General features: G+C 44.2%; 1 protein-coding gene across 8 annotated transcripts in view; it reads left to right on the forward strand.

Moving 5' to 3' along the window:
- The window catches only part of LOC119654305 (protein enabled), a 287,416-nt gene that overhangs the window by 208,990 nt on the left and 65,993 nt on the right, over positions 1 to 12,433 (forward strand). For 6 of the 8 annotated variants that reach the window (XM_038059613.1, XM_038059615.1, XM_038059616.1 and 3 more), the window contains exon 1: positions 6,360 to 7,218. The exons of 1 other annotated variant lie outside the window; for it this stretch is intronic. In XM_038059613.1, the coding sequence (XP_037915541.1) occupies positions 6,908 to 7,218 (311 nt within the window). In that variant the 5' untranslated portion in view covers positions 6,360 to 6,907. Of the gene's footprint in view, positions 1 to 6,359; positions 7,219 to 12,433 lie in introns of those variants that run through there. One more of the 8 variants, XM_038059614.1, reaches the window with a different exon arrangement.

A 12,433-nucleotide genomic window follows, 5' to 3' on the forward strand; every position in this document is an offset into this window, starting at 1 on the left:
CTCTTACAAACAGATTCCCTCCTATATCCCGATGACTTTTGAGAGAAATGTTTTTACCAATTGCTTCAATTTTCCAAAAAATTTAGCTGTTTTTGAACTTTTTTAAGCTTTGATTGGGGTTTTGTTTTTTCCGATAAATTGTTGACTAGCCCCGATCAGTTATTCGAATCTACGTGATTTCTATGAACCTTGCATAACTGATGTTCATATTTGTTGGAAGTGTTTCTCTCAGTTTCCCTTGCAGCACTTGCGCTTTGAAGGGGTTGCAAGAACCATCAGCTTTCCCTCTACCACTTCTCTCACTCGTTCTCCCGGGTGGTGTACTTTCAGAAGGATCTGTACTGATTCCAGCCTGGAGCTCGTGAAAGTACTATCCGGTTTTCTAAGAGAGTCCAACTTGACCGACTCATCAATTTTAAGGACTCTGCACAACCTTGAAGTCTCTTTCGTTTTCCAGTTCCTCACAGTACACTCTAAAGGAGTATCGTTTCGGAGACCTAACGAGCCTCTTATATTCACGCTGTGCGTTCCGAAAGTTTAACCAGTCTTCGTTCTTATTGCTTTTGCAAGCACGGTTCAGAAGTCGCCTGATTGATTTCCTGAGTTTTTGCAGTTCCTGGTTCCATCAAGGAACCGTTTTATCGCCTTGGGCTCGGGAAATAGGACAAGTTTTTTCATAGCACTCGGGAAGTAGGACAAGCCTTTTCATAGCACTCTAAAAGGGTGCAGTTCAGAGTTTTCAATTCATCTTCAAGCACCAAAGGCTTTATTGCCAAGAAGTTCATTGAACTTTGTCCAATCCGTTTTTCTAGGGCTCCGTCTTTGTATTACACACTGTTCGCCCGCAATAATCAGATTGAATTCTAAGTATCGGCGATTTGACAGTGAGACCTCGTCTAACACCTGCCAGTGTGTAATCGACTCTGCCCCTGTTGAGGTACAGATTGTTAGGTCAACTACTTCGCTTCTTCTCGGTCCCATGAACGTAGGGGCGCAATCTACGTTTGCAGTCATAAAACCAGCTGAAGTGATGAGATCAAATAGCTTCTCTCTTCTTGGATTGCAATTGCTACTGTCCCAACAAATATGACCGCATTCGCATCTCAACCTATTAAGAATTCGAGACCACTTGATTCTACATACGCCCTCAGATCCCTTAGTTCTTGTATCGGTGGAGGATACCAAGAATCATAGGGTAAATAAGCGGAGGCAACTATCCTGTTTTTCCACTCGCCATTAATCTGATATTATACGATGACCATAACTCAATCCTGGGAACAGAATTGTGTCAACGTGGTTATCTCTAGCCGTCTTGACATCAGGACCCAAGCTCTCGGTCTTATGGATCTTTATGTTTTTCGACATAAACTTAATGTGTAATGGAAAACAGTTAGAAGCGTATGACGCGGTCCGCGTGTGACGGGGTTTCCCCCACACCGTACCGCCAGAGACTCGATCCCCTCGTGTTTGATTTCTCTGAGACAACCCGCACTTGGAGGTATAGCAATTCCCCTTCCCTCATTCATGAAAAATCTCATCTCATCCCGCAAAGTATTCGTCTGTTTTCATCATCACTTGAACTGACATCAAGTTAGTTCCGTTCATGTCTCTGGCTTCCCTTTCTTCCGCCTGTTGCTTGGAAGGTGTAGGAAAAGTTACTAGCAGGTAGGATTCACTCTTTAGTCCCTCAGTGCAAATTCCCATACGGGGCTTCCGCCCCTGTATTTACTATCATCCGCGCGCAGTTCCATTGTGGGAGAGTGCACCGAAGATGCTGCAATTTGCTCTATATTGTCTGAGTCGATGAGCATCATTGTTTTTCGCTTTCAAAATGGAGATGATGTCCTACAGTTTCCTAATATGATTGAATGTTAATCTATCTGGGAAAAAGTAGAGCAGCATATGATGACTTCCCCTGAGCACATTCAGACTCTTTTGGTCCAGTTCGAGTACCAAGTTGAAACCCTCCACATTTGTAGATTTAGCCTTCCTGGCATTCATGAACTTTACCCTCCAGTGTTCAAAGTCCATGCCCGGGTTCTGTGCACCCAGCATCCGGATGACGTCCTCTGCCTTTCTTTGAGGGCCCGGTAACCAACATCCGACATGTTCTGTCCTGCGTAGCTCAACGTTCACAACAGCGAACTTGGCCCAACTGCCAGAACTGAATGCCGAGATTACCTGGAGCTGGAGCCACTTTAAGGCAGTCTCATCAGTGCACTCCAAAAGGAGAACTCCATCGCAAAAACCATGGTTGTTAAATCTTACCTTCCTCTGACATTTTACCATCCTTGGAGGAAACTTCCAGGGCAGCGATCAGAACTGAGATTGCTGCTTGCATATACGTCCTCTCTCTTCCTGCCTTCGTGTCCGCATTCCAATTCAGTATGGATATCACCGGGATTACCAATTTATCCCCACCTTCTGCTGAAGATTCCACTTCCTTGCGACCTAGTGGCATAGTCACGTCCATGTCCTCATTTCCAAGGTGCTTCATCTTCTTTCGACATCATCAACATTATCAGCAGCGCAACAACCGGTATCCGGTCTAGACCTGCCTTAATAAGGAACTCCAGACATCCCGGTTTTGCACCGAGGCCCACCAATTCGATATCACTAAAACTACCTAGCGCCCTAGCCTATGCTATCGCTCCATCTCAGGCAGGATCTGCCTTGTTTTGTTTTGCTACTATAGATATTGTCCTTATAGACTTTTCGGGTGGGGTCATCCTCATCCATACGGTTTAAGTGACCGAATTTTATCCACAACCTGACGGTCATGATATCACTCATAGATTTCGTAGTTATGTGGGCTATCGAATCGTCCATCCCCAAAAATTCTTCGGAGGATTCTTCTCTCGAACGCGGCCAAGATTTCGCAATTTTGCTTGCTGAGACCCCAAGTCTGCGAGGAATACATGTGGACTGGCAAGATCATTGTCTTGAAGAGTAAGGGCTTTGAACCTATGGTAAGACGTTTCGAACGGAACACTTTTTGGAAGCTGAAATAGGCTCTGTTTGCTGCCAACAACCGTGCGCGGACTTCATCGCCGTATGATTTTGATATCATGCTTGAGACATGCTTCGAGGGTACGCTCAACTGCCTCGTAGAAGGTGTCCTTCTCCGACTCTGCAGTCTCCTCTGTAAGGCCGTGAACGTTAATGAGGCTTATATTTCTAAATTTTCCACGCAAGCGCAGAGTGCATAGCCGTTCGGTTGTCTTCAAAGCCCATAACAGGAGGTTTCATTTTTTGGCTGACTAAGAAACCTACTCCCACCACATGGTTTACTGGATGGCCAGTATAATATATGGTGTAGTGACTCTTCTCCATCTAACCGGTAAATCTCCTGCAACGCTGTTACATCAGCCCTATATTGGGGCAGGGTATCGGCTAGCTGCTTGGAAACTCTATCTCTGTACAGGGAGCGCAACCCAACCTGGAGGACCAGTTGGTACAATTTGTTCCGTTTTTAGGCGCGGGAGATTCGCCTTCATCCTTCTCAGTCTGCAGCTTTTCGTTAAGAAAGAGTTCCCAGCGGTCACCACGTGGAGGTGGAGATAGGGTTTGGTAGTAGAGCTGTTGATGTTGGTTCAGCACGCGTTTCCCAAGTTTTATGCTCCATCGTGGGTACCAATCCACAGTTGAAATTAGTGTCCATGTTTTTTTTTTACACTTGGTATATAAGTTGAAAAAAAGAACTAGGTTTTTTTCCTTATCCTGTAAATATTAGGTACTAACACTGAGGAAGGAGGCACGTGGTCTCCGAAAAAATAGAAATATTTACAGGATAAGGAAAAAAACCTAGTTCTCTTTTTCAACCAATCCACATTTCGCCCTGGGACCTATACTACCCTTTGACTACCTTCTTTCGACATACCGGCATTAAAGCAGAAGCGTCCAGTAGCTTCCCTTTCTTCCGCTCGTCCCGGCAAGGGTGGCGGAGAAGGTTCTGACAGGCAACCTGTAGGCCCCCCTCCTTAGCGGCCGAAGTTCCCTTCTGCCGAGCCTTCCTCTTCCGTTTGCTGGTAGATTTGCGCCGGCCGCAGTTGGATTTCCAGTTTCCCCTAAGTTGAGAATTTCCATACTTTCCTTTGTGGCTAGCCTCGCCGTAGGCACTAAATGCAAACTTATTACTGAGTCGGAAAGCATGCCTTCTGCAGATTTATCTATAGGAGGATACGAATGTTGTGAGGCCTCCAAAATCCTCGCCTCGGCCGCGACATAACTGCTCATGGTCGAAGTCTGTGACTTCTTACCGCTTGAAGAGTTTAAATCCTTCGTTTCCATATTCATGTTTTAGACACCCTTAGTGTAGTAGTAGACTACTACAGGCTTCCCCACCACGAAAAGGTTGTGTCCGAGGGGAAAAGTGAATTGAACTGTTACTCAAAAGCTCGAAGCTTCAGTCAATTCCTGTCTACATTGTAACGTCAGAGTACACGGACCTGACACGTATCTCAAAGGAAGAACTTGGTCCGCGCATAGGCTTGGCACTCGTATGTGATGTGATAGGAAGACGGAAGTGGCAGTCGATAGGCTTCAGTGTTCAGTGTTAAAGGGGGTGACAGTTGCATGGCGAGCTATGCCATGCAGTGGAATCCACTTTCCCAAAATGGCCAACGAGTGGACCACCTCAAGGGTGTTGGTATGCAGAACAGTACAGAACGAGTGCGAGCGTCTCGGGAAGTCATGGGGGGAACTGAAGGCCACTTTAAGTAACAACGAACGATGGCGCGTAGATAAAAGAGTTGAATTCCTATGAAGCAGTGAGAACTGAGAAGTCTTAATTCAAACGGATATTTTTTTGTATCTTCTGCACGCTGCTTTTAATTGGTAACCTTTGCTCTCGGTGGAGCTGATATTTCATCGAAAATTCCATGGATTTTAATAATAAAATGTGGCCATTTCGCTGCATAGTTGAATGACTCATCTTTCATAAGTAGTTGTTGGCCAACACCGAATATCAAACCTCTTGGATGACTTCAGTGCGGATTTATTTAGTTCGCTATAAGCCAGTTAACAAATTCTCTTTGGACGCTTTAACCTTGCCCAAAAAGCATGTTTCGGGGACTACAAATCGTTTAAAAAGGTCTCCTATATGACTCAGTTTCAACAACCTCAAATGACTCCATTCCACGCGAATATTTACTCATACCTTTTACTACCATGTGCGCGAATGATAACGTAAAAAGCAGAAAACCACTCAATCACTTCCACTTCATATTGTTTTTTCCAATATCAAATTCACAATACGCGCGGCCCCATTTACGCGATAAAAAGCATAATAAATTATGATAATTATGGAGCCACCACCAACCAAAAAACAAACAAAAAAAATCCCTGATTAAATATACACTCACGCGTTCTTTATCAATATGTGGCAATTTTGGTGACAGAGAATCCCTCAAATATCATTTTCATCTGGCCTAGAAATGAGATCAAGTATTTTCACAACAGTTCATCGAAAAGTAAATTTTTTTTTCAGATGTTGTGTGTCATATTATTTGTGTCCTGTTTTCCGAGGAAAATTCAAGCATTTTCCTCATATATTCTCGAGATTTTTGATAGTACTTGGGAGTGTTTAAATGTGGGACGTGCAGTTAAAATAATAACAATGGGCTGGATACGTCTATTCTTTCCCGGTTTGCAATGAAAAATGAAAACCAGATAGAGAATGAATAAGACAAAAAAAACAAAACAGAAGTTCGGGGAGATACAGATTTGGAGCTATCAGCATTTTCTGCTTGGCCAGCGAGACAATTGCTCCGCGTGCGGTGGATAGGTGGCATTGTAAACATGCTAAGGGTACCGAGTTGAAAGCAATATGTAGAAATTGGAATTACGTATATTTGACAGGCATTAGTGGTAGTGTGACAGTTATCTGATAGATCTGTTTCAGATAGATACAATCGAGGTTTCAAAATCAACCAAGCCAAATTTGAGAAGTTTCTCTCAATTCGGATTAAATTTAACAAATGCATGAAAATCACGAATCTTCCTGGAAATATCCCCAGACAACACATTTTCTCAATCCAAGTCTCATTTAGTAACTCACACTTATCGCTAACCCTCTCTAAAGCTAACTTTTGCTATTAATCCACATTTTATCATTTAAGATTTTTCTCGAGCAAATCATCATTTTCCAATCGACTATAAACCGGTTGATTGCGTTTTCTGTGGTTAATACCTGACTCATCACTCTGCGATCACAAGCTATTCCTTGTTGATTTCCGTATTGGTGGAAATATCTCTTCACTACTGCTTTATCTAGTTTAGTTCCCCTTAAGTGTTAATCTTTAAGCGATAGCAACATTTTGGTGGTATTCCAATCATCATCTACAACTCAGACCCAGTTCTCTCGCCGTTTGCGTCGCGTCGACTTGCAGCAGTTTATATGTCTGACGCGGACAAAAACAGCACGTCACGTAGACCGCGATTAAAGTATCTATGTATCTGAAGCGTTCCATTTCGTAGTCACCTTGCATCCCGGCCTGCGCAATTTTCAATCTTGCCTTTATTCTCGAGTGTGATTCAAAAAAAAAAAATTTTCTTTATTTCTGCTATTTTCGCTTTCGTCTTCCGATTCATTCTCTGTGCAGTCCCTATCGCCACTATACCATAAAAGTGTCGAAAGAAAATTCTTTTCCATTTCCCATCGCGATTTTAATCAAAAAGCTCTAGAGTATCTGAGGTTTAAGCTGTCACTACAATGAATGCATTTATCCAGTTCGCGTTCGATCCATGGTGGAGACCGTTTGCGTAGTGTACACGGACCTTGTTGGACCGTTTTGGTTGCGTCCAAGAAGGTGGAAGTTCAAGTTTATTTCAGAAAAGTGTTGTGGCCTTACCAAGTTCACTGGTTCCATTGAAAGTGAATATTGCAATTCAGTTCAGAGAAAAAAAAATGAGTTCCAGAGAAAGTGATAGTGATGAGCTGTTGCGTCGGTATAGTTCCTACGGAGGTGATACATGCAATCCACAGCAGTTACGGCGATTGGTATCTATGACCAATTCTAATTTCGGGGATCTCCCAACCGAGCCTCAGTACTACTCCATACCAGAGTTGGAGATGCTTTCCTCCGTAGTAGCATCAATGAAGTCTTCACCGTCTTCGTCAATGCCTGCAATATATCAGTTTCAAGCGGAAGGAAATGGCGAAGTGGTCTCACATGATATGGGAAACTGTCGACCGGAATGGCAGGAATATTGGAAATGGTTTGTAATTATTTTTGCTTTTTCTCATACGAGAAACACTAATATTATCCGAGAAAACTCTAGCCTGTTCGTTTATTATGCCTTTATGTGCGGCTATCTATTCACATGGCAACTACACTATCTTGATCGTCCGCTACGCTCTATTTCCCGTTGGCGTGCCTATAAGGTCCAGTCTAGGGCCTCTATTATTTTCTTATGCTTTTTAGTTACTTTCATTCTCAAGACATTTCTGTAGGATTGACCAAGAATTGGTATTTCATAGGAGGCATTTCGATGTTGATGAAGCTATAATAATATGGTGTTTGGTGGTAGAAGTGGTGAATGGGTAATTTAGAGGTATGGACACTTTGGTTTCTAAGTCAATCTTACAGCATAAACCACGTTGGGAGTGTCGTATTTTGAGTGTTACTCTTTTCATTGAAATTGAAAAAGGCTTCCCTATTTTGGCTGCCACAGGATTTATTAAATGTACAGACTTCCCAAAGGAACATTGGAGAAGGGAATAATTGATTCCCGAAACATGGTGTATGGTTGATAAATCGCTTTGTATCCAAAAAAAGAAAAACTTTCTTGAATTTCATTACCTAAAACACTGGGTACTAAACGACTCCTAAATGCCAAATATGATTAAACTATTTTTTCTTTTTCAAATCCTTTGCTGCACCAAAGGTCGGGTAAAATATTTAAAGTATATTTTAAAACATTCCATTAAAATTTGAAGTGGACAGAATCGATATTCCCGACCACAACCCCGTGGCTTAAAGATCCTCAGCGATCCTGCCGTCTCCTATTCATTTCCCTCTTTCCACCATAAGTACGCTTCACGTGGTCTCGTTCTACAACATGGCATCAATTATGGCGTCCGGAGACATTTCACTCTCTTCCCTCGACAGGCGATGGCAATTGCGCTCCCACCTTTTGTAAAGCAAAAGGTTTGGCAGACTTCATCCACCACATCCTTGTAGTAAATGCAGTCAGGTGACCGTTATTTCAGGTAAGACTGAAAATGTCCATGTTCGTTCCACGAGCGTTCCCATACGATGATAGTACGGGCTCTTTCTTCACAAGCGACGACTTCCTAATTTGCAACACTTTTTCCAAGATATTATGATATATATAGACCTCCTCGATCGGAATAACCCCTGCTATTACCATTACTGCTGGCTTCGAGACGATACACGCCTGCGGTTCATCTTCTTGCTAACGCCACTAGCCTATACTTCGGAAACGTAAAAAAGAACGGGTTGACCTGCGCTTTTCGGCAAGTAGCGTCTACTGAATAAGGGACCTCCGACATTGGCCATTAGTCGACAAACCATAAATATTCTACCTGCAGTCTAGTCTGCGGTATTGCGAATCTGCTCGAAGAAGCTCGTCTTTGTGTCTCACGGTGCTGAGGTATTTCACTGTTGGCTTCGACAAGACCATGATTAGATAGGAGAATTCATTCTCGCCGCATCATAATTCCCAGTCTACATTGAGATTTTTTGACCTAGCATGTAGCGGCCTGTGTCGCAACATCATCCGCGCATCCAGCCAGACGCGATTCATCAGGCATCTACAGCGTAGCAGACTATTGTAGGCGTTCTAAAGGTCCAAACCAAGGATAAATCAATGAGCCACCCTCAAGGTGATGCTCATCCTACACTGTGCTTCCCGGGTCTTTTAAATAATCCCTCAATATCCGCTAAAGGCATCCTGGAATATGAAAACACTATTTTGCAGAACTGAAAGTGTTTCTTACATCTAGCGTCACCAGGACACCGGTCACTGTGCACCTCAACTAGTCGCATCACTTGGATTACTTCCTCAATTGTATTAATTGTGGGTCGCCTCACTCTAAAACCATATTGTTTTGTTGAGAAGTCTCCCGCAGCACGTATTGCGTCAGTCAGTCTTGGGCTGATGAACGTCTCGAGGTTGCCTTTGCCTTTGCTTACCAACACAAGCCTCGTAGCCTTACAGCGGAAGGGAAAAACACTGGTTGCCAAACATGCGTTGAATGCCCTGAGTAGAAAGTCCGGCTTATACTTGAATACAAGTCTCATCGAAGCACTTAGATGAGAATACTATCCGTTCCTGGTTTTTTGTGCTATTCCTTGTTAAACAGCTTATGCTCGAAGCCCCACTGACTAGTTCCTGCCAGTAACGTTCTTTTTACCTGTTAATTGTATGGCGAAGTTAATTTTTCACTCTCTTGCATTTTCCGAATATAAAGTTTACCTCATGCAACAGGGCTCCTGCGGAAATGTGCGGCTGTTCCTTCATAGACTTGCAATTTCAGCCGCCCACCGGTACATTGGTGACTTCTCCGCTTGGTTGCTGCCCTTTTGTGAGAGCTTCGGGGATTTCGACAACATCGATTTTCTCGATGTTTCACCTTGCAGGTATTTGCCGGAAGTCAAAATATTGAGAAAAACAGTTTGTTATTTCGAAGGAGATGTAATGGTGACCAGTGTCTGTGAAATCTTCCAGTACTCATCATCATTGCATCGCTCACACTAAGGACTCCGTAGCAAAGGTCGCGTCAAGGAAGTGGGAATGTCGGAGTATTACCGATATTTAGGGCAATAAGTCCTGGCCTGGTGGTCATCTGCAAAATTTGTTTTCTTCGAGAATGTGATTGAGCCATGCCCTATCTGTGGGTTCTGGCGTAGAACTCGTATCTCTCTCTCTTCTGTATTTTGAATCTCATCGTCCAAGGTGTCCAAAAAATGGACTCTTCTTTGAAAATCTGGCAGCCCCCGGAACCGGGAGCATGAGTCACGCTTTCCTTCCGTAAAACTACGCTGCTTGCAAGGAACAAAACATTTTTCTCACTCACAAGTGTTCAGCTTGTGCCCGCGTCCAGCACACTTGTAACACAAAGCGCTTCTATCCTGTACTTTGCAAACCCCTACTATATGCCTCTAGGCGCAGCACTTAAAGCAGCGGGTTGCAAGTGTCATTCGCCTGATCCTGCAAATGATGCGACGGATCTTTATTTTCCCGAGACGGTAACAATGGCCAGTTTTTGTCCTTTTGAGTTGACAGATGTAACTCCTGCCTTGAGGTTGCTCACATCTAAATAACCCCTTTTTTCGCTTCCTCCGCGTCTTTTTTGTTCGTAAGACAGTCCCTTATTTAGAGGCTGCTCATAAGTTGAAAACCCCTGCTTTCCCGCTTAGAATGGTCTACACTGTCCCGCAGAATGTCTTCTTCTTATCAGTCTTAAATCCAAGTTCGACAAAGAGACCACCGGATGGCGTCTATTCCAGCGTCTTCTGGTTTGGCGTTTTCGTTGATTTCTCAAAAAATTTCCGGGAAAGATCTCCTTTTTTTAAGGTTTTGTGTGAAACAAAACCTTATTAGAATAGAGACGGTGTCTGTCTGTCCCTCTTGTTTTTTTGAGGAGGTGGAAATCTTCAAAAGACACTGGTCTGGACACACCAGCGTGTGGGATTTTTACCCACTAAAACCACCCCCGACTCCCTCCCTGCCCCGCGGAACCACCATAAGGTATTACATCACGGGGCAGAGTCAGCTCACTCTAGCTTAACCCCATTTCTTCTATACACGGCGCGTGACCGCGTTTTTCTCCTTTCCTCTGCCTTTCGCAATTTATCTTGAATTGATGCGATCATGGAGTTGACCGCACCCCAATTCTCTTGATGTGCTAGCATTTTCGGCACCAGATTTTCTGGTACCAGCACTTCTCCTAGAGTCTCCTCTAGGTTCCTCCTTTCTTCCACAAATCTCGGACAGTGGAAGAATACATGCTCTGGGTCCTCTGGGACTCCATCGCAATTTGGACAGTCGGGTGAGGTCTCCAATTTAAACCTGTGAAGGTATTGGAGATATCCTCCATGCCCGTGAGAAACTGGGTGAGATTATACTTAATCTCACCGTGTCGTCTCTCCAACCACTCCTTGATGGCAGGAATGAGCCTGTGAGTCCACCGACTCTTTCCCGAGCGTTCCCACCGCTCTTGCCATCTATTTATGGATCTCTCCCTCTCAGCCTTCTTCGTCTGCAATAAGGGAGAGATTGGCTTCGCATGGTATATATTCGCCATCTCATCTGCCAAGATGTCAATCGGCATCATTCCAGAGATGACGAATGCTGCATCATCTGAGACAGTCCTGAAGGCAGAGCATACCCTCAGGGCTGTCCTCCTGTATACTGCCCTCAGTTTGTTAGTGTTAACTGACATCTGCAATGCCCCCCTCCAAACTGAGGTCGTATAGAGCATGATTGAGGTCACCACCCTGGCTATAAGCAACCTAGAGGTATGCCGTAGCCCTCCCACGTTCGTCATCATCCTCGCCATGGCCATACTAGCAGTGGATGATTTATAGCGAACATACTGTACGTGTTGCTTATAGCTGAGATTCCTGTCTATCACCACCCCTAGTAGTATTTGATGATCAGCTTGGAAGTGATGATATGATTCCCGATTCTAATACTGGCGTAATTTCTTTTCCGGCGCTTAGTGATGAGGATCGCTTCTGTTTTTTCCTTCGCAAGTGTCAGACCAGATCTCTCTAACTAACCTTTAACAGCACTGATTGCCTTGCTTGAGTATAACTCAGCATCTTCGAGATGCTTTGTGACAACAACCAGCGCTATGTCGTCAGCGTAACCCACTGCTGTGGATCCCCCTCGGAAGGGGAAGATTTAGTACATCGTTGTACATGATGTTCCACAGTAGTGGGTCCAATACGGAGCCCTGCGGGACACCCGTGGAAACAACGTACTTTTGGGGTCCGTCATCAGTGTCATACTAGAGCCTCACTTCAGTTAAATAACTACCGACGATAGCAGCGAGATAGGCAGGAATACCAACCTTCGCTAGGGATTTGCGTATTAGATTCCAATTGGCCGAATTGAATGCATTTTTCACGTCGAGGGTTACTACCACGCAATATTTGCCGGTACTACCCTTTCCGTGGATTGCATCTTCGGCCAAGCCAGGAACCAATTTGATGGCATCAATGGTTGATCTGGCCTTACGGAACCCATACTGACGATCTGAAAGGCCGCCTTGGCTCTCAACAACCAGGAGCAATCTATTATAGATTACCCATAGTGTCCAAAAGACATATGGGTCGGTATGAGGATGGTTTACCTGGAAGTTTATCAGGTTTACTTCTGCCGCTTCCATGCTGTTGGAAATATTCCCCTGGACATGCATTATTAAGGTAGGCCTAGACCGGATACCGGTTGTTGCGCCGTT

Source organism: Hermetia illucens, chromosome 4 (genome assembly GCF_905115235.1).
Source record: "Hermetia illucens chromosome 4, iHerIll2.2.curated.20191125, whole genome shotgun sequence".
Taxonomy (NCBI): domain Eukaryota; kingdom Metazoa; phylum Arthropoda; class Insecta; order Diptera; family Stratiomyidae; genus Hermetia; species Hermetia illucens.